The sequence below is a fragment of the Haliotis rubra genome, unplaced genomic scaffold (assembly GCF_003918875.1).
Source record: "Haliotis rubra isolate DU_JTF1 unplaced genomic scaffold, ASM391887v1 Scf801, whole genome shotgun sequence".
Lineage (NCBI taxonomy): Eukaryota > Metazoa > Mollusca > Gastropoda > Lepetellida > Haliotidae > Haliotis > Haliotis rubra.
Genome location: NW_025767526.1, coordinates 207,713 through 230,538, shown reverse-complemented (window position 1 = coordinate 230,538; position 22,826 = coordinate 207,713). Strand labels below are relative to the sequence as shown.

Below are 22,826 nucleotides of genomic sequence, written 5' to 3'. Positions count from 1 at the left end.
AAGTGTATTCTTTCTATTTGATGAAAGTCTACTAATCCCAAGATTTCTGCTTCATACGTCAAAATTGGGTTTATTTTTGCATCAAAAATCTTAAAAAAGGTTTTGTAAGTAAAGTCTCCAAGTGTGCTTATGGTCTTCATTATACATAAGTGAGTGCCCTTTGCGCTTGGAGCGAAGCATATTTGAAATGCATGCACCAAGACAAACCATTGGCAAACTACAATCCCAAATATGTATAATAGCTTACACAGTTAAATACAGGGTTTTAAAATATATCGGATTGTTCAGTAGTTTTTGAATGGTTGTGTTTTAACTGAGGTTGATGTAATCAAAATCTATTATTATATTGCTATTTAAAGGGGTTGAAGTATCGTTAAAATATTGTACCCAGATGATAGCATAATAGTATTATAGTACATTGCAGACAACCGGAATTGTATTGCTTCTATTGTATTGTATTGATTTATGGCTAGCATTGTTTACAACTACCAGTGGCTGAAGGGATGGTTTAAATCCTGCTGGGGTTTCATGCAGAAGCTGAAGTACTGTAAGTCTCCATGAACTCCAGTAAGGTGGCCTAGCTTTGGTTGTTGGTGGTCCATAGCCCGTGTTTTCATGTTAATATATGTCATAACAAGTTGCATTTTTAGAATTGAAAATAATTAGTTTTTAGAATTGAATTCTGTGATACGTTGCTAATGATTTACTGTCCTTCGTGACAGCTATTTATCCTATATACTAACTTTGTTCTCGTCACTATATGGCTGAAATATTAACTTACTCACTCACTCAACTTGCTCATTGAGTACAATGTCGTAAAACTGCTATGTATGCCGATGATTAAGGTATGTAACTGCGTATTGTATGTTTAACTAAATTCACAAATTAACTGTCTCGATACACATAAGCTTTGAGTTAACAGATGTTTAACAAAACACATACTGTGTCACTCGATAATCTAAAACCTAGGAAGATATCACCGTGTGCTAATGTATTCATAATACGGAAGTACTATTCAAAATACTTTCTAGAGCACATCAGAGAAATCTCGTTTATTTATTTTAAAAACCATGTACGAGGAAAGTTAGCTACAATCCAGGATGTAATTTAAACTTTTAAAAATACCAGTTAACACAAACTTCCAATCGGCAGTGTGGAGGACATGCGGTTGTATCTCCACAATTTTCTTCCTGGTTGTTCATACTATATAATATAGATTTTCATGATTATCATACATTTACAGACAGTTTATGATGTCTGCAAAATCCGATTCACCAAAATTATGTTACATATGTGGGATAGATACCGTTGTTTTCTATGGAATATTACTACGACATCATTTATCACTCATCTGAGTGTATTTACAAGTGTCCCACAATTGAATTACTATATGCTGTGAGAGCGACTGTGTCATGGTGATCCGAGTCTATTTTATGTTGCAATGTTGATTTGATAGGAAGAGGTATTTGTGGATACCTGTTTGTTTATTGTACTTGATGTATGTCTAAACCTGTCTCGTAATACACATGATCATATCAATATACATTTAATAAATCCGTGCTTTGAACATATGGAATACAGCAGTGTGTCCAAAACTGATGACAAGGGACTCTTTATTGTTATAAGATTCACTGTAGTCGAAAAATCACTGATCCGTTTACAGTGTGAGCACTGCTCCAGAACATCAACATAGCAGCCTCTAAGTCATCGGTGAAACAGAAAGAAAACCCAAGAAATGGCTGGGTAAGCATGACTTGATGAGCCCAGATTTTTTATTATCCCAAGCGTACGTTCAGCAACCCTATGTTGCCAATTAGTAATTGTTTTATGAGATTTACACTTGCCAAAGTCGTCCATTGTGACTATATATGCAAGCATGTCGCCATGTGAAATTAGCATGAAGAGCAGAATCAACGCTAGTGCGCGTTTTCTTGCAGATTCAATCCGTGAGGGAACAAACCTAAGACACAATGGCGTGGCTTTGGACAACGGTGTTGTTTTTCTGCATCACAGGGACACACACTGGTAGGATGTTTTGGGGTTTTGGTCTGCTACCATTAGTATCAACTATAGGGGTGGGTATTGCAGAGAATTTCATATTGCGATATATTGCGATGCGGAAGCATCTATTGCGATATGTATTGCAATATATTGCAAGGATTATTTTTTTAACAAAACTACTTATAATCAAGTTAATGCTTGATTATAAAGCAAAAACACAACAAAATCACAATGATTGATTACCCTTTCATAAAAACTTTTAATCATGACAAAATAAAAATGTAAGTGACATTTGGCACTAATGAAACAGGGAAAAGAACAATTCAAAAAACGGAAATATCCGAAGTTTTCCGAATGCATGACAAAATACCGGTTTTCGATCAGCGTATCGCAATACATATCGTTTTCATGTCTGAACCGGTAAATACTGGTAAACCGGTTATATTGCGCAGCCCTAATCAACTATGCACCTGGTACTATGGTTCAAGTTGTACATGTGGCATCCTGGATGTAACAGTTCTGTCTGACACCTTATATCGTGTATGATTAGTTAGGACTAAACACATGTATTAAGGGGAATTGACTAATATGTCAGCAGCGGACAGGTGAATCATTTCGAGTTTTTGAGAAAACGTTTGATATATTCTTGGTCTTTCATCTGTATTAGAAGATGTACCCGCATTGTCAAGAGCAGGACATCAATTCCTTTGTTTATTATCGCTTCAGATGCCGAGTGTCACTGTGACACCACTACTGCCTGTGCCGTGTTCCCCTCTACTCCCTGTAACCAGGTCGGTGATCCAGACAGATGTCAGGAAGGATGGTTCGGTACCTATTGCCAAAGACGTGAGTGTAGTGTAGACAGGTAGTCTATGTAGCATGAATTCAAGTCAACGATATTTGCGATATCTTGATATATTGCTAATCTTGCTCCCAATCTCATGATTTATTCAACACTTTGCAGAAGGCAACTGAAGGAATGACGAGAATGTTTTAAACACTGGTTGAAAACCTGAATTTAGATTGAGTATCATGTTTTAATGGTTTCCAAGATAATGGGAGACATACATGCATTGTATGGACTGGAGTATGTAACGCCCCGTATTATAATCGGTTGTTGCAAAGAAAAATATCACGTCATATCATATTCAGTGGTGCTTGTATTCTATTTTGAAATGCCATTTGATATCTGTAACCCTTATTCCACGTTTGTTAATTATTGGGGATTTCTAAAGCCCAACGTTGATAAGTCAAATACATACTGCGAAATAATGTACACTTCTATGCATTAACTGTTTTCGCACAATGAACCTACTGCCATTATTTCCACTATTGTCGTATGTGTATTATGTTTTACATGGTTTCTCTTTCTTCAGGAAATGTTGCTTTGGGAAGAACTGCCACACAGAGCAGTACATACAGTGTACCCACTGACGGGACAGGGAATATAACACACCTTTTCGAGGCCAGGTACGCCGTGGATGGCAGAGCTACCACCGACTTCCATAGTAAACCACTGACATGTACACATACCAACAGTGGAGACCAAACATGGACTGTGTACCTGAACAACTCAAACACAGACAAGATACAACACATCAAGCTGTATCTACGTCAGGACTGTGAGTATGGGTCTCACTATATAACACCGTTTTGTTTTTACTAAGGACACTGTCATGTTTGATATAATATGAATTGTTGGCGTATGTTTCGTGTGAGTGTGATAATGTTAGCGGTACATGGGCAATATTTTAGCATTATCGTGACGAGAAACACTTACATATCAATGCTGAAACAACTGAGATTTAAAACCTATATCAGAGATATTACGTTAAAACTCGCATCTTATCATAAAAGGATAGCATTAAAAAGAACAATTCAATGTAAAAATGGGCTGTTGATCACCAACAGCACATGGCGCAAATTGATCTGGAGCTCAGGTGTAATATTTGATGTTTGACAGAACGCGTATTTTCCCCTTTGAAATGCAGACCAAGACCGAAACAATGGTATGAAGATATATGTTGGTGGACAGTTGTGCTTCCAGTGGTCAAGGAATACCCATCCGGCAGCTGTAGCTGATGTCAAATGTCAACAAGCACTGGCAGGAAACAACCTCACCATACAGACAAACAGTTTTCTCACGTTGTGCGAGGTACAGATATTTGGTAGGTTAACGTACACCAATGAACGTGTGAGCAACAGATTGTGATTTTAGCTTTGATTTGAACAATAGATTCACTACTATCAGAATATATATGATGTAGATATATGTGCCATTTAATGCACAATGGCTGTTGTATAGTGCCAATACGAAACTGTGTTCTTTTAACCAATATTGATAATCACTAATCATGAAATATAATTTCATGTCATTCTGAGGCTGTCAGTTATATACTAAGCAGCAAAAAACCCCGTCTGTACGTATTCAAAATTAGATAGACACTGTAATCAAATCATTACATAAATGAAGATAATAAGCGGATCAAAAACATTTTTTGTGTACAATATCCTGACACATCAATGAATAACTCAGCTCAATTCCAAGACATTACGTGAACGTTTGCAGTCCATTCAGAATCTTGACTTCAGTATCTAGTGTGACGACCACGAGCGGCAATAACTGCAGCACAGCGTCTATGCATGGAGTGCACCAATCGATTGATAAGGCCATTGGCTCCTGGAACCACACTCTGAAAAGGCCTGGCGCAATAAATCGGCTGTGTTCGATATGGTATGACATTATTCAGTCTCTTCTGAATTTCATCCCAAAGATCAGGACTAATGTTGACACCGTTCTGCTGTAGGAAGTCCCGTGTAGCTCTGGCAGTATGGGCCCGGGCGTTATCATGCTGGAAAATGTTGTTCCGGTGACGTGCGAAATGTGGTATGACGTGGGGTCTGAGAACTTGGTCGATGTAGCGTACCGCTGTGATGCCGCCTCCTCTTCCTGGACCAAGGTTCTGGAACACCACGGGACCCATATTCTTCTTCTGCCATCTGCAGTTGATACGCAGTACCGACTCTCATCTGTGAAAAGAACAGCTCCCCATTGCCTGTATCGCCAGTTTTGGTATTGTAGGGCCAACTGTAGACGATCACGCCGATGACGAGGGGTGAGGATAGGTCCACGGTAAGGTCTACGGCAATGGCGGTTCCCGATGTTAAGACGTCGGCGTACTGTATCAGTACTGATTGGTCTCCCGTGTCTTCCCACTGTCTGGCGTGCTGTTTCGGATGCCTGCATGAAGGGATTCTGTACATGCTGTCGCACAACATGACGGTCGTGTCGTCTTGTGGTCAGCCTTGGTCTGCCAGTACGGGGGCGATCATTTGTGGTGTTGGTGGCTTGGAAACGTTGCTGCAGCCTGTAGTGATTGACAACGGCTTGTGCAGTGTGGCCAGCTTCAAGACTTCCTAGCGCCTGGTTCGTCTGAGCTGACGTGAGTCGCGGCATCCTGCTGACGTTGCAATGTGAATGCTTCAACAAGGTTTGGGGATGCATTTTATAGGGCTGGTCCTTGTGAACAGCACGTGCAGCATGAGTTGCATGAAAAACATAGAGAACACCGTACCATCTCCGAGATCAGGTTGCGTTTTTGAGACCATTTCCTGGGTTCCATTCTGAGTTTGGGAAGGAATGTCTTTGTCAAAAATATACAACCAAAACATGAATGAATGAATGAGTTTACAGTTATCATTTTCTGTGAAGGAAAATTCCAAACTGACGTTCTTTTGCTGCTTAGTAAAATTCATGTTTGTTCTATATGCATATTTTTGTTAAGTTTTCAGTTTGCAGTGACGGCTGGTTTGGCGAGGAATGTGACAAACAGTGTCACTGTTCACTAAACACAGAAGTATGTGACAAGATCACTGGACAGTGTATGAGTGGATGTGCTCCAGGATACATAGGGACGGACTGCCAAACAGGTACAGGTCCTGAGTCAATGAAACACAATCAAACGCAAACTTTCTATATATGAAGTTGGATGAGTGTTAAGCATAATGTCTTCCTTGTTTTCATTGACATGTACCATTCCAATATATATCGTGGAGCGTAGTATTAAACATTGGCATTACTTTCTGGGGAAGAACCTTCTATTTGAAAATGTCTATATTTAATTGCATCAGATTAATTTAAAAATATCAGTCAAGTTGTTCTACATCACCTACAGCGTGTTCAGACGGTTACTATGGAGACTGCACCTCCAAGTGTGGAAACTGCCTCAATGCTGACTATTGTGACAAGACAACAGGCATCTGTCCTGGTGGTTGTGCAACAGGGTGGCGAACTGACACCTGTCTTCAACGTGAGTACATCTTGCTTGCTCACAGTGCAGTTGCATGGTTTATACCCAGAATTATATCACAAGTATGAGAAAGCCCCCTTCATACCGACAAAAAAATCATTTCTATAAACAGAGTCTGTTGTACAATGTCGGCTATATACTGCGATTATGAATCAGTGATAATGTATCCTGCACAATCGCTAATACCCGTCACAACACTGCAAACGCAATTTCCGTATGTCGTACAATTGAAATACTGAACAGCATCGACATTATTTTTGGCATTGATCAACGTTGGAAATGTCTTCCATGTGTGTCTCTATCATAAAGCGTTTTAAACGACGCCTCGAACGACGTTGTATCCTGTATGAAATATCTTTTGAGCAAGACTGATAAATCATAAAATTGTAATAAAGTCATATTAACTCCATAGCAACGTTGTAGACTCAAGCAGCAAACGCAACAGCATTGTTTTGAAAAAATATATAATTGAATATGAAGTTGGTGCAATGTAAAGCATGATGACTTTTCTGTTTTAATAGGTTCCAGTATGTATCTTGATGCTTAGGACATCTTTATCCTTAAACTGTATTAAATATTGCCACTTACTTCCAGGGGATGAAGCTACTGTTTGAAAATGGGCGTGCCTACATCTAAATTGCTTCATACTATTTGAAACATATGATATAGTTGACATACTAACTGTTTTCATCATGTACAGCGTGTCAGGACGGTTACTATGGAGACTGCACTTCAAAGTGTGGAAACTGCTTCAACGCTGCCTTTTGTGACAAGTCTACAGGCATCTGTCCTTTAGGTTGTGCAGCAGGGTGGCACACTGACACTTGTCTTCAACGCGAGTACATGTTCTGTGCTCAAGTCGCAATTGTGCGGCTCTGTGCACAGTCCGAAAGTATTTATTTTATGTTTATTTATTTATGTATTCCTCTTCATTTATTTAATTGGCTAATACATATAACTGATTATGCGTACTGCATTCGCTGAAATGCTGAAATATGGGAATGTCATAAACGAAAGACTCAGTTTCTCCATAACTATCGCTCCTATGATGGTTTAAAATGCGAATCCCCCTCTCTGTGATTCTTGCATTGGTCTTGCAACGAATAACAAGAGCATTTTATCACTCACAGTATTCACAGTAAGCATATGTGTATTAATCACTATCAAGCAAATGGTAATATCAATATCGATAGAAACATAATGAATACATGCAAAAATAGTTCAAACAAATATGGGAACATACGAGTTAAAACATAAATTGCGTCTCACATTATTTTGGTCACTGAGAGTCATATCATCCTCGTGTCTATTTTTAATTCCTTTGAAAGCTTTATTGAGACATTTACTGCTCTAACCTTCTTGAACTACTTTGGAGAACGCTGTCTATTATCCTCTCACTGAAATCGTCGAGTATGCTTCATTTGAACCTCAAGTCTGAAACAAAAACACTAAACGCTAGAGATGCTGTGAATCTGACACATAGTTCACTGTTGGAAAGTCACCCCTTTTCTCCTTCAGTCTTGAGAAAAGTTTTCAAACCTATTACAGGCACTGCCCAAAAGTTCATACTGATTTAATACAGCTTTAGTTTGTCTACCGACGTGGACTGCAACTTGCGGTTAGTAATACACATAAAGGGATGTTTAATGTATGTCTGAACCTTAATGATGGTACAGAGACGAACGCTTGCAGCAAAATAATATTGTCCTTGTTTGACATCCGAATGAGTGAGTTAATATTATTTTATCGTCACAACGGCAATATTTCGGCCATATCGTGACGAGAACCAATTTGACATTGATAATAAATTTTAAAACTAGCAATAATTATTAAACTAATACCACTATACGGATAATAAACACTATAAAATCAGCCTATAGATCGCCGGCAACTGAAGTTAGATTCTAGTGGGGCAACTGTGTGGATGGTGATGTTTGCATCAAGACAAATGGAACATGTCCAGGACGATTTTCATCAGAGTGGTTCAGAGGTGTAATCAGCGTAAGTCAACTGCAGTTATCTAATGCAGTAACAAGATGACGATAGCTTGTGTGAGTATTCAACTGGGATGAGTGAGTTTAGTTTTATGTCGCACTCGGCAATATTCCAGCCTATTCAGCAGGAGCATTAGCAAACATATTCCAAATTTCGTCTGTGGTGACGTCAGGGAGAAAACGTGAACAAAAGTGGTGATATATTGGCCTTTTTCAGATGATAAAAAATGTGTCGCAGCTATTGGGGACTCATATGGAATATGCCTAAACTGAATTAGAAATGTTGTTTTCAAATGTTCCTAAGGTATGCATAGTATGTAGAGAAAGTTAGATGTCTAAATGCTTCTCCGGGTAGAAAAAAATTAAAATAGGCATAAATAGTCGGTACAAGCAGGGTGGAAAGAATTTGAGAGCTCTAAAGTTTGGATGCCTCTCGTTAAGATTTGACTTTATAGTTTATCTCCAAAGGAACGTCCTGGCAATCATCAAAACAATCTACATATACATGGAGTGAGTGAGTGAGTTAAAATTTAACGTCACATCGGCAATATTTCAGCCATATAGTGACGAGAAATGTTTTATATAAATAATAAATTAAAGTTGCTAAAGAATCAGTCATCGAAGGACTATAAAATAACTAGAGTATCACAGATGGAGTCTAAAACTAGCATGAACACGTAAAACTATTTTATTTACGAAGACAATACAATATAAAAACGGGCTATAGATCGCCAACAACTGAAGGTAGATCACCATACTAGGAACCGTGGGGACTTACATTACTTTTGCTACCTGCATGGACCCTAGTTGGAATTTACACCATCCCTTCAGCCATTGGCGACAGAAGAGAAATCTAGCCATAAATTAAAAACACACTTATTCTACGATTAAAAAGCAGGTACACTTAGATTGACTAAATGTTTTGGGACTGACGTACCCTCTCAGGAGGACAATAATTTTACAATACTTCAACCCCCTTTGAGGATACAGCCACTAAGAATATCAGTTGCTAATCTAAACTACCAATAATAAAATATATATCTATTTACAAATCACTCAACAAATCTAATTTTTTTTAAAATGCAATAATTAAATGAGAATTGACATTATTAAAAAGATCCTTCAGAGTTTTGGATTTGAAATAGATATCCCTTGTGATGGAATATTCAATGCAGTCAAGCAAGACATGCTTGACTGTGATCCTTTCATCACAGGGATACAAAACGGAGGATCTTCGCCTTTCAATAGATATTCATGAGTATATCTGGTATGGCCAATGCGACATCGTCGCATAATGACCTCTTCAAATCTGGACTGACAACCCAAGTAGGTGTAACCAATGTAGGGTTTTATTGCATGTAATTTATTAATACCTACTTGGGTCTCCCACTTCTTTTGCATTAGATCGCGGATGTATGTTCTAATGCTGGCTTTATAATCAGAGTATGGGATAAGAAGTGGTGTCACAGATTTGTTGAGGGCTGCCTTAGCAGCAATATCAGCCATCGTGTTCCCAGAAATGCCAACGTGGCTGGGTAACCAACAAAAGACGATGTCGCATTGGCCAGTAGCAAGTTCATTGTACAATTCAATAATTTCTAATTAAAGTGGATGTTTACAAGAAAGATTTTTAATAGCCTGAAGACACGAAAGAGAATCTGAAAAGATGATATATTGTTTATATTTACGGTGTTTATTAATATATTTAAGAGCTGTTAAGATGGCGTTTGCTTCTGCTGTAAATATAGAGCTGTTATCCGGTATTCTAGAAGATATTGTTCGGGATCCAATGACAGTGGCACATGCCACTGCGCCACCATCCTTGGACCCATCTGTAAATAAGGATTTGTATGTAGTATATTTATTTCTTAATTGACTAAATTCTTGTTTATACTGTAATTCATTTGTTTCTGATTTTTTAAATGTAGTTAATGTTAGGTCAACTTGTGGCCTAACCAATTGCCAAGGCGGAGAAGAAAGAAAACGGGAAGGAGCTATATGTTCTAGCTCAATGCCGGCAGCAGAAAGGAAAGGTATCACTCTTATACCAAGAGGCGGAACAAGAGAAGGCTTCTTGTTATACAGATCTTCATATAGGGGATTAAAGACACAGGTATATGCAGGGTTTGACTCATTGGAATAAAGTTTTGTAATATACTGTAAAGTTAATTTTATACGGCGTTGTGTAAGAGATGGCTCATCAGCCTCGACGTAGAGACTGTCAACAGGAGAAGTTCGAAAGGACCCAAGACAAAGTCTCAGACCTTGGTGGTGGATAGAATCTAATAGTTTTAAGTTGCTTTTACAGGCTCCACCATATACGATGGAGCCATAATCAAGCTTCGAGCGGACAAGTGATCTATACAGGTGTAGGAGGGTAGTTTGGCCCCCTCCCCACTTTGAATTAGAAACGACTTTCAATAAATCGAGTGCCTTCAGGCATTTAGTTTTTAGGGATTTGATATGCGGAAGGAAAGTCAAATGGGAGTCGAAAATTAGACCCAAGAACTTGGCCTCCTTGACAACTTTAATGGGAATACCATTTAAAAATAGTTCCGGGTCCTTATGAGGCTTATATTTCCTACAAAAGTGTATACAATTAGTTTTTGACTTAGAAAATTTAAAGCCATTTTCAAGACACCATTTATTTATTTTATTTAAACACAACTGCAGTTGTCGTTCAATAGTGTGCATATTTTTACCGCGACAAGAGATATTAAAATCATCCACAAATAATGATCCATCAATTGAATCATTTAAAACTTTTGATAAACTATTTATCTTTATACTAAACAATGTGACAGACAAAATACTGCCTTGCGGCACACCCTGATCCTGATTATAATGGTCAGACAGGGTTGAACCCACTCGGACTTGAAATTGCCTGTCTTTTAAAAAACTGTGATATAAAAAGAGGCAAACGACCTCTCAAACCAAAATCATGTAAATCCTTCAAAATGCCATGCTTCCAGGTTGTATCATAAGCTTTCTCAAGATCAAAGAAAATTGATACAGCATGTTGTTTATTTACTATAGCATTTTTAACAAAGGATTCTAGTCGTACCAGCTGATCAATGGTACTACGGTTTTTTCCTGAAACCACATTGAATATTTGTGATAAGGTTATTGGTTTCAAGATACCATGTCAGTCTATTATTTACCATTCGTTCCATGGTTGTACAGACACAACTCGTTAAAGAGATTGGTCTGTAATTTGATGGATCAGTATGATCCCGGCCGGGTTTTGGAATGGGGACGACAATGGCATTACGCCATGAAGTTGGGAAATTCCCTGAAGTCCATATTGAATCAAAAATATTTAGCAATGTTTCCAAACATGGTTCGGGCAAATGCTTCAGGAGCTGATAGTGGATATCGTCAGCCCCTGTTGCTGTATCATGAGCTTGCTCAAGGGCGGTATGTAGCTCATGTAGTGAAAATAATTCATTGTAATCTTCACCATTGTCTGAGTTAAAATGTAACCTTTTCTTCTCCTGTTGTTTCTGAAAGTTTTGAAACTCAGGGACATAATTGGATGAAGATGAGTGCTTGGCGAGAGTTTCACCAAGTTTATTGGCAATGTCAGTTTTATCAGTTAATAAATGATCACCATCCTTCAGATGGTGAACAGTAGATTTAGAACCTTTGCCCTTTATTTTCTGAATCATTTTCCACACCTTTGACATAGGTGTGCGTGAATTTATTTTAGAAACATAAGTTCGCCAAGACTGACGCTTATTTTGTTTAAAAGCACGTCTAGCCTTAGCATTTGAAATTTTAACTTTGTCTAGATTATGGACAGTAGGATGTCGGCAAAAATACTTTTCAGCTTTCTTCCTACACTTTCTGGCCTGTTTACAGTCATTATTGAACCATGGCTTACGAAGGTGTGGAATTGCAGAGGACTTTGGTACAGTTTGGTCAGCAATGTTGTTCAGTATATCTGAAAATAACTGTATAGGATCTTCGCTGTTCGCAAAAATGTCATGTTTTAAGTGATCAGTACATAGTGTCTGATGCAATGACCAGTTAGCCCTGGCAAAATTCCGTCGTGATAAAGGTGGATCATCACCAGGGTTGACCGCTTTGAGAATGGTGGGGAAGTGATCACTCCCACAAAGGTCATCATGTACCCCCCATTCAAATTCATTATATACGTTGGAATCGGCGAGTGATAGATCCAGGGAAGAATATGTTCCCGTAGCTGGATGTAAATAAGTGGCTGAGTCATCATTAAAAATACACAGATTATTATCAGAAATGAATTCCTCAAGGATTTTACCTTTTGTATTAGTATGGTCACTTCCCCAAAGTGGGTTGTGACCGTTCAGATCGCCCATGATGAGGCATGGCTTCGGAAGCTGGTCATATAGGTTTTTAAGATCCGACTGTCTAATATCAGTAGAGGGAGGAATGTATAAACTGCACAGAGTCAATGCAATATGCAGGGTGATGCGAACAGCAACAGTTTGAAGATTTGTACTAAGATGAACAGGGCTGTGTATTATCCCTTGCCGTACCAAAATGGAAGCACCTCCAGTTGCTTTGTCTCTTGGAGGAGAGAAAGAGTGATAATCACTGTACCGTCTCAGAATAAAGTTATCTGTATGTTTTAGATATGTCTCTTGGAGACATATAGCTGACGGTTGAAAATCCTGTGTTAGTAATTGAATCTCGTTGAAATTATGTTTGAGTCCTCTGCAATGCCATTGAAGTATAGTGGACAATTGAGTCATGGTGCCTCAATTGGTGATCGTCCGCGTGAATGTGAGGAATAGGAGCTCCTCCGTGTGTCCTGAGTGGACGGTGACACCTCCATATCTAGAGGTTCAAAGGGGTTCTCAAAAGGAACCTCTGAAGGTATTGGGACAGTTGGTAATTGTTGTTTCCTGTTGAATTTTTTCCTTTCTTTTTGGGCAAATGACCAGTGTTTGACTGTTGAGCTGACACTTGTGATGTCTCTGGCTGAGTCTTAGTCTGAGAGTCTGATAAAGACTGAGAGACAGATGAAGTCTGAGATCCAGATGAGGCCTGAGAGGCAGATGGAGATTGAGTGGCTCGGGATGTCGAGGGTAAGGGTGAAGAAGAATTCATGGGCTTCTCTGACTTGACCCAAGTCAGATCTGTTTGACAGGTAACAAAGGATGTCATTACAGACCGAGTTACTGCAGCAGAGTATGACGGATGTAATGGAGTCGGATTCTCATTTTTAAAGAGTTTTTTAGCGTCAAGGTATGGGATGTTCTTTTCGCACTTCAGCTTCATTATTTTTGATTCCGTTTGCCAAACGGGACAGGATTTGGATGAAGAGTCATGTGGACCAGAACAGTTTGCACATTTAAACTCTTTGTCACAGTCTGCGTGTTCATGATTGTCACCACAGCGATGACACACCACAGAGCCACGACAAGAGTTGGATCCATGACCAAATTTCTGGCATTTATAACACCGGAGTGGACTGGGGACATACACATCCACTCCGATATTAAAGTATCCTGCCTTAATTGACTGTGGTAAAGATGCACGGGCAATCGTCAAGAGATAGGTATTAGTTTTCACAAGGGTACCCTCTCTCTTGACGGTGAAACGTTTTACAGCGGTTACACCTTGATCTACAAGCTCTACAGCAATATCATCCTCTGACATGTCGAACAGACAGCGAGCTCTGTCGCGAATGATTCCTCGACATGAATTTAATGTTCTGTGCACAGACACAACAACCTCAATATTGGCAAAAGTTTTGATGGACAAAAGATTGAGAGACTGCTGTCTCCGTGCACATTCCACCAGAAGTGAACCACTACGGAGACGAGTGACGTTCTTAACATCTCCACAAATTCCAGAAACAGCCTTAGATATCGCAAAAGGATTTAGTTTTATAGGCAGAAAATCAGTTGCCTCAATCACAAGGAAACGAGCCCATGAGTCCGAATTCGAAGAAATAGTTTTTGAAGGGTCATCAACATGTTCGAAACGTCGCTTTTTTTCGTTTCGCAATGAACCAGATGGAGTGGGATCCATGATAAGTGTAAATAGATTCAGCACCCCTGCTCCCCACCCACCACGGAGTGTCAACAAGGACAGTGTCAAATAGCACCGGATCTCCTAGATGCTGACACCAGGGATACAGGGGCGTTATACTCCAGAGACAAAGACTTGAAAAGCTATGGAAAACTAAAAGAATAAATGCCAGGCTGGTTCGGCCCATGACACCATTCCCAAGAATCACAGATTCCAGAGGTCTATTATCACCAGATTGGCCCATGAGCCACCGCCTTCTGGCATAGGACTCTAGGCAATTTAAAGTAATAACATTTCAAACACAGTAGATCCAAAAAATCCAAGACCCAATGATAATATAATGTGCAATATAGTCACCACACACAGGGCTTGGCGTGACCAGCCGATTGATGGAACCGGGCCAGTTCCACCACCCGTCTAGGTGAAGTAAGGGCCGAAGTGGTGTGTTGGGCAAAAGGAACACGGTTCCAGGCTCCCAGTGCCCTCAACCACCAGACTCCCGTCCTCCACCGACACAGGGGCGCAACCCACGGCAAACGGGTTGGTGGACCAAATATCCCCCCGGGTCCACAACGGGGTTGAAGGGCGCTTAGCGTTACCCAGCACCCACCACGAGGAGGTGGCCCTTCACGGGTGCCACATATACATGGAACCTGAGCACACATGTCTATCGTAATGGACAATATGTCCTTGTCATTTGATATTGTAATGCCCCATGCCCACTCAACTGACACATTTTAACTGCATCACTAAGGCTCATGTTTATGTTACTGTCTACAGCATGCCCAGATGGACGTTATGGTGCCAAGTGTGCGTCTCCGTGTGGTCACTGTCTGGACACTGATGCCTGTGACAAGGGGACAGGGAAATGTCCTAGAGGATGTCAGCCAGGATGGTGGCCAGATCTCTGTTCACAAGGTTGGTTCTTAATCTGTACGTATTCTTATATAACTGACACGCGTTGTCTTTTGTTGATAATTAATCATATATTTACAGCTTGCAGTGATGATCGTCATGGACACCACTGTCAGTCTGAGTGTGGCCAATGTAAAGGAAACCTGCCTTGTAACAAGATCAATGGAACATGTCATCAAGGATGTCTGCCAGGCTTTCAAGAACCATTTTGTAAAGGTGGGATACACATTCAGTGTTATGAGAGTTATGATTTACTGCTCATTCCATGAGAAACACTCCCCTGGTCGCTTTGACAAGACAACCTGATTATATCACTGCATGATGGTTAGATGAAAAATATATCTCGTCTCCTCCCCAGAGTGCGTTGACGGAATGTACGGTGATGACTGCATGTCACGATGTGGTCAGTGTAAAGACGGCCTAACGTGTGATAAGTCCAGTGGCGAATGTCCTGGAGGATGTCAGGGTAACTTCATGAAGCCACTGTGTCAAGGTAGGACACTATAAGCAGGAAAAAAAGTTTTCTGTCGACTTTGTGCAAAGTTTGCACAGTCATCCAGACAACTGACAGCAAGATAAACGCTGCAGAAAGTCTTTGTTTCCTCTTCTTATACTCATTTATAGTAACTTGGTAAGACATCAAGGCAGCTGATATGAACCACTTACTTATGTTCTGAAACTAGGTTGTGCAGCAGGATGCTCAAACCAGGTAGTGCCAGTTGCAGCAACACTTGGGACACTTCTTGTGTTGTCTCTCGTCGCTCTGCTGACAGCCATCGTTTACATCAGAAGGTAAGGTGAAGAATGTATTATGTAGTTATCATGATTAACTACAGGGATTGACTTACATTTTGTGCCGAATTAACAAATCGGATATATATCAGATGTATTTTAGAGAATGAAAAATCGTTCTGTGATGTCTATAAAACAGTCATAGAGATGAAACATTTCTGTATATTCAGACTGAAGATTCAACTGGATGCCTCAAAAATGAAACCCGAAGATAACTACATATCCCTAGACGAGAGGACAAGGGATCCAGTTGTGGAGAACACATATGAACACATTGACAATACCAATCCTTATGTTAATGCAGTGGAAGTCCGTCAGGGCCGCATTTGAACTGAATAGTTGCATAAAGCGTCCTGTCTATATAGAGTAGTCTTTTATTACGTTAATAGTTCTGAGTGTGGACAAACGTTACGGTAATTTCTCAAGTGAGGTCACTTATTACTTAACAACTGAACAACATCAAGACATGTTCTGACGTCAATAACAGCATAATAGCATGATTCATGTTTTGTAAAAACGGCAAATTAGCCAATCATTTGAGTCCTTCCTTTAGCAGTTATTCCTTCGCTGATCATGACGACTTTGAAGAACCCAAGGTCACCTCAATGCATTTTGCATGGAATTGGTGAAGATCCCTCTTCCATGTCTTGTTGTCTACCGCTAGTGTATTCCCCATCTCTGGCGACACCAACTTTGAGTTGTGCCATCAAGATAATCGGTCGGCCTGTTCGAGAGCCATTTCGAAATAGGAGCACCAAGGGTAGATAACACTATATGGATGGGAAACTTCTTTATTACAGTGAGAGCGACGTGTCGGACACTGACTGACTGACTGAGTTTGGTTTTACGCCGCTTTTAGCAATATTCCAGCAACATCACGGCGGGGACACCAGAAATGGGCTTAACACATTGTGCCCATGTGGGGATTCGAACCCGGGTCTTCGGCGTGACGAGCCAACGCTTTAACCATTAGGCTACCCCACCGCCCCGTCGGACACTGAACTGACATACAACCTTACTGTGTGAGGCACCGAATTCAAATATTCATAGGACTCGCAATCTGTCATTTTCCTTTATGTGTAACCTGGTCACATTTAACCAAACATACCAAATATGGGGTTGTCAGCACACGTTCGAATACAGGATATAATAGATTTCGTAGATATTATCTGACATATTTCTTCTTGAATAACTAGCTGCTGTTTAAGCATTTGCTTGAAGCCAGTAGATGTAAGTTTGATCTCGGCATGTGAGGCTAAGTCTTGGTGTTACGACATGAGGGTTGAAAATTGTTAATGTTACGTTTAGTATGTTCACTGAAATACAACATATAGCTATACATTATAGTGTGTGACCTTTTGTAGACAATAAAAATTCTCACCCGAATAATCTGGCGGTTGAAGCGACTGGTTGTCACCCTGAAGATGTCTGATTTCCAGCATGGTGTAAAGTCAATTCGTAGTGTTCCCTCAATATGAAATTTTGTTTGATAATTGCATAAAGCATGTTACCTTAACAGTGTTCCAGCACCTAAATATCCCTAAATCGTTTTAAAATTATATATACGAGAACAATAATATCCAGTACGACGCTCCAACAGTTCCATATATACCCAACGTTTAGACATGCATGTACATGTTTGTATATGTTCATTATACTTACCTCCGGGAGGCGCTATGTTGGAACAAAACAGTAGCAAGGTCACATGCATTGCGTAATAATAAATCACGATAAGTAATCTGTCACCTGTTGTATTACTTTTTTCCTGTTCCTTGGTATTGTTTCATATAAATCATATACATGTATTTCTAAGTGCACGTGTTATATTTTGTAATATATATGCATCCATGGGCTTACCACGCTGTTGTTTACCATGACTCTTCATGCTGGTCACTGACCATGACCACGGAGATGCGTAGTATAGATGTTGAATTCCTGTACTCATATAATCTATCATTATCATTGTATCACTATTGTCATTCTCATGAATTTACTATCTGAAATAAATTTAATTTGATAGCGGTTATGTATTGTGTATGTTTCAGTTTCAGTCATGTTTTATCTACAGCTAGTAGGTCATCTGCGGTGTTAGGGATGGTGGTAGTCGCCACGTAAAGTGTCGATACCATCTTTAACATAGCCGTACATGTTGCTGAAAGGTGTACGTATTCTGTAATGTTTTGATCTGAACAGCAATTACAAGCTACATATATTAGATTTCCTCATGCATGGGACACGTGAAGATCCGGGGTAGAATAGGTCTTCAGGAACCCATGCTTGCCATAAAAGGCCACTATGCTTGTCGTAAGAGGCGACTAACGGGATCGGGTGGTCAGGCTTGCTGACTTGGTTGACACATGTCATCGGTTCCCAATTTCGCAGATCGATGCTCATGCTGTTGATCACTGGATTGTCTGGTCGAGACTCGATTAATTACAGACCGCCGCCATATAGCTGGATTATCACTGAGTGCGGCGTAAAACTAAACTCACTCACTCACTCCTCATGCATGGAGCGGTGGGCTGGTGGTTATAACCTCTGCTCGTCAACGCTGAAGACCCGGGTTCGATTTCCACACAGGAAACATGAAACCTATTTGTTATGAACGCCGCAGTAATATTGCTGGAATATTGCTAAATCCATATTCACTCACTATCTCTGGCATGCGAAACAGTTACCGTTGAAAATTGGTAAACATATAGAAGCGGTGGGTAAGCCTAATAGTTAAAGCGGCCGCTCGTCAAGCTGAAGACCCGGGTTTGATTCCTCACAAGGGTAAATTATATGAAGCTGATTTCTGGAGTCCCCCACCGTGATATTGCTGGAATATTGCTAAAAGCGGCGTAAAAACCGCAATCACTGAATCTGTATCTACCAGAATACAAACGTGCACAGCAATAATGATCAGAATTAAATTACACTTTGTCATTTACGCATAAACTAATTTGTTTGTAAGTCTACAACAAATAAAACAACAATCTCCCCCCCACAGCTGTCAAAGTATATGTCTCTATTCTATTACCTGAGACCTCAATTACTCGAACTCGTTCATTTTTTTCTCAAAGCCATCCTCATGATTATACCGTCTCGGTGTAAATAAATGTCACAATACTACAGCGAAGGTAGCTGGATGGGATTCTCTCCCGGCAAGCCGAGATGAATACATTCAAGCGGAAGATCTGTACATTGCTTTCACCACATTGACGTGGAACATACCGATTCAAATACGTGACAGTAGTTATGCGATCCCGGCAATAAATCAGGTGTTTGCTATCAAGCCATGTTATCTGATGTAAATATTAATGCATACAGGATTCCTCTGTCGACTACATCACTGTCATTCATTGTACCTCGCTTTTAACTCATTGATGTGGAACTTACGAATACAAACACGGTGCAGTAGCAAAGCGAACGTCACACATTATGAATCAGTAAATAACAATATGGATTTTCCACACCAAAGCGTGCTCAAAGGGCTGACACACTATCTGATTATTTATTATTACCCCGGATAACCCAAGCTGCTTATGAGGCGCTAGAAGGTTAATAGTCACCTCCGGGTACCCATTTTTTATGCTTATTGAAGACCACATTTATCACATGTACTTCGTTGTGGGGCAGGACTGAAGTCCTAGAAAATCCAAACACGGTCACCCGCCAAGTACTCTCCGCGCACAACGCTGCTTAACTTCAACTGATTTGGGACCTGTGCTCTACGCACAGGACCACATGCCCTACCTCTACCACCAGTTGTTTGCTATCGAGTCCTGTTATCTAATGTAAAGAAACTGGATGCAGAATTTAAGCGATATAAGCGAATTAGTCACCATATTTGGATTAAGTCTGTCCATGTGATGTAAAGAAGTGGACTGGTTTGCCACCCTGATGAAAATGATGATCTGTGGTCAGCACCATACATATGCACGGGCCTCGTCTTAAGTACCAACATCAATGAAGGATTGGAAATTTTCGTTTATTGGCAGGTAGATGCGGCTGCTGAGAGTGAGTGAGAAGTGAAGTGTGCGTGCGTGCGTGTGTGCGTGCGTGCACATTAGTATGTAAAATATAAGTTTGAGGAGGCACATATATGACAAATCGTATACTGTGTGAGTCACTAGACAATCTCATAGTCATAAGAATATCGCTGCATGTGTATTGGGGCATAACCATGATCTCAAGTTCAAAATAGCTATGTTGTGTTCAAACGAGCAGACACACCTAGTTCATTTGTACGTCATAGATAACCATAAAGCATGTAAAGGTAATCTGCAAACCAGGATGTAATATCAACTTGAACGAAATGTCAAAAGATTCCTATGCTACCTGGTGCCGAAGACCTGTGGTCTCCTCCCTACAACTTTCTTCCTGGTTGTGTGTCGCTGTATTTTTTCTACGTAGACACGGGTGAGTATCCATGAGGTTTTATATTACATTTGCAATTTATTCGTGATGCCAGTAGTATCCGTTTCATTGTAATTAAGAAATACAGTTCGCTCTACCACCATGTATAGTGTAATAAAACACACTTTCGCCTTGAACTATTGTAGTTAAAGTACGAGGACGCTTGCGTCCGAGTGCTTTAACGTTATAAAAGTTCAGGGCGTATGTGTGCTTTATTACACTATATATGGTGGTAGAGCGAACTGTATTTCTTTTCTAAGATGACAAATTTGATACTTTCTAAGGATCATTACGATTAATTTAAGGCAGAAAACAAACGACGGTGTCGGTGATCTAAATTAAGAATCCTCGCACAGGGCTAACTGGCGCGCTGTTCTATTGATGTGTCTGCCCCCTACGTTAAGACGAACGTTACCAGAAAAACCCCAAATGATAACAGTTTGATGACAGTTTACGTTCGGATTAAATATCTTCTCTGAATTATTTTAATTACATCTGTCATTAACGTAAACCATATGGGGCAATATGAACGTCGCATTTCTACTACCAACGTAAGTTTAGATCAGTACATCCAGATGAAGCTGAGTTGTCAAGCAACATTCCACGATTGCATTGTGGGAATGTAAACATTGCGAACGTTACAGTGTCGCTGAAAACTTGTGAGTCGAAATGACACTTTTTAACCGTCGTAAAACATAAACGTAATGTTGTCACCAGTGATGTTAGCTGCGTGAAGCAACTGCAAACCAAGAAACGGGATGTAGGAGGCCGTACGAGGCGATGACAACTGACATGCATCATGAGTCGCTTACATTGTGACGTAATGTAAAATGGTTCGATTACGAGGGGGCACACTAGAATGGCGCAGTGACGGGATAACGTCATTCAATTGTTACGTCATCAAAAAACTATACCTTTATTGTCTGATAATGTATTTTTTTTTCGTTTGTCCTAGGCAACTTAGAGTGAGTGAGTTAATATTTATCGTCACATCGGCAATATTTCAGCCATATCGTGACGAGAACATTTTATATTTATATTAAAGATGAATAAAGTTAGAAATTAAAAAACCTGCTGACGAAGAACAGTGAGTGAGTGAGTTAAGATTTAAAGTCACATCGGCAATATTTCAGCCATAACGTGACTAAAACTAGTTCTAAATTCATAATACATACATATAAATATATAAAACCCTGTCAGCAAAGGACAGTAAAACCACCAGATTATCACAGATTGAGTTAAAACTAGCTAGCATATATCTTTAAAAGTACAAGTGAGTGAGTGAGTGAGTTATTATTTAACGTCACATCGGCAATATTTCAGCCATATCGTGACGAGAACACTTGACATTGAAATAGAATATAAATAGATAGTACAAAAACCTGCCGACAAAGGACAATTAAAAGTACAAACTATTTTTGGACAATACAATGTGAAAATGGGCTATAGATCGACAACAACTGAAGGTAGATCACCATACTAAGAACCATGGGGACTTACATTACTTTTGTTACCTGCATGGATCCTAGCTGGATTTACACCATCCCTTCAGCCGCTGGCGATTGTAGGAAAATTTAGCCAACAGTTAAAATAACAAAAATACTACGTTTAAAATGTGATAATTTATATTTTACTTTGAAAGTTTTGGGGCTTACGTACCCTCTCAGGAGGACAATATTTTTACGCTACTTCAACCCCCTTTGAGGGTACAGCCACTAACAATCTCAGTTTCTAATCTAAACTACCAATAATAAAATATTTAGCTATGTACAGATAAGTCAACAAATCTAATTCTTTTAAAAAGTCAACTATTAAATGATAACTAACATTATAAAAAAGATCCTTAAATGTTTTGACATTGAAATACTGATCCCTTGTGATGGAATATTCAACACAGTCAAGCAGAACATACGTGACCGTGATTCTTTCATCACAAGGGATACAAAACGGAGGATCCTCACCTTTTAATAGGCACTCATGAGTATATCGTGTGTGGCCAATACGACATCGTCGTATGATGACCTCTTCAAATCTGGACAGACAACCCAAGTAGGTGTAACCGATAGTTGGTTTTATTGCATGTAATTTATTGATTCCTACTTGGGTATCCCACTTCTTCTGCATCAGATCACGGAAATAAGATCTAATAGCAGCTTTGTAATTAGAGTACGGGATCAGAAGTGGTGTCACAGGTTTGTTGAGTGCTGCCTTGGCAGCAAGATCGACCATTGTGTTCCCAGAAATGCCAACGTGGCTGGGTAACCAACAAAAGACAATGTCGCATTGGCCAGTAGCAAGGTCATTATACAATTCAATAATTTCTAATAAAAGTGGATGTTTACAAGAAAGATTTTTAATAGCCTGACGACACGAAAGAGAATCGGAAAAGATT

The 22,826-nt window shown here is 39.8% G+C and overlaps 1 protein-coding gene across 1 annotated transcript in view; it reads left to right on the top strand.

The window, feature by feature from the left end:
- LOC124261628 (multiple epidermal growth factor-like domains protein 6) overlaps positions 1–18,059 on the top strand; it is a 69,326-nt gene extending 51,267 nt beyond the window's left edge. Inside the window, exons 3-13 of the mRNA XM_046695966.1 lie at positions 2,728–2,847; positions 3,378–3,623; positions 3,993–4,169; positions 5,794–5,937; positions 6,177–6,311; positions 7,012–7,146; positions 15,107–15,244; positions 15,323–15,457; positions 15,600–15,734; positions 15,925–16,033; positions 16,204–18,059. Of these exons, the coding sequence (XP_046551922.1) occupies positions 2,728–2,847; positions 3,378–3,623; positions 3,993–4,169; positions 5,794–5,937; positions 6,177–6,311; positions 7,012–7,146; positions 15,107–15,244; positions 15,323–15,457; positions 15,600–15,734; positions 15,925–16,033; positions 16,204–16,363 (1,634 nt within the window). The 3' untranslated portion in view covers positions 16,364–18,059. The remainder of the gene's footprint in view (positions 1–2,727; positions 2,848–3,377; positions 3,624–3,992; positions 4,170–5,793; positions 5,938–6,176; positions 6,312–7,011; positions 7,147–15,106; positions 15,245–15,322; positions 15,458–15,599; positions 15,735–15,924; positions 16,034–16,203) is intronic.
- Positions 18,060–22,826: the final 4,767 nt, after the last annotated feature.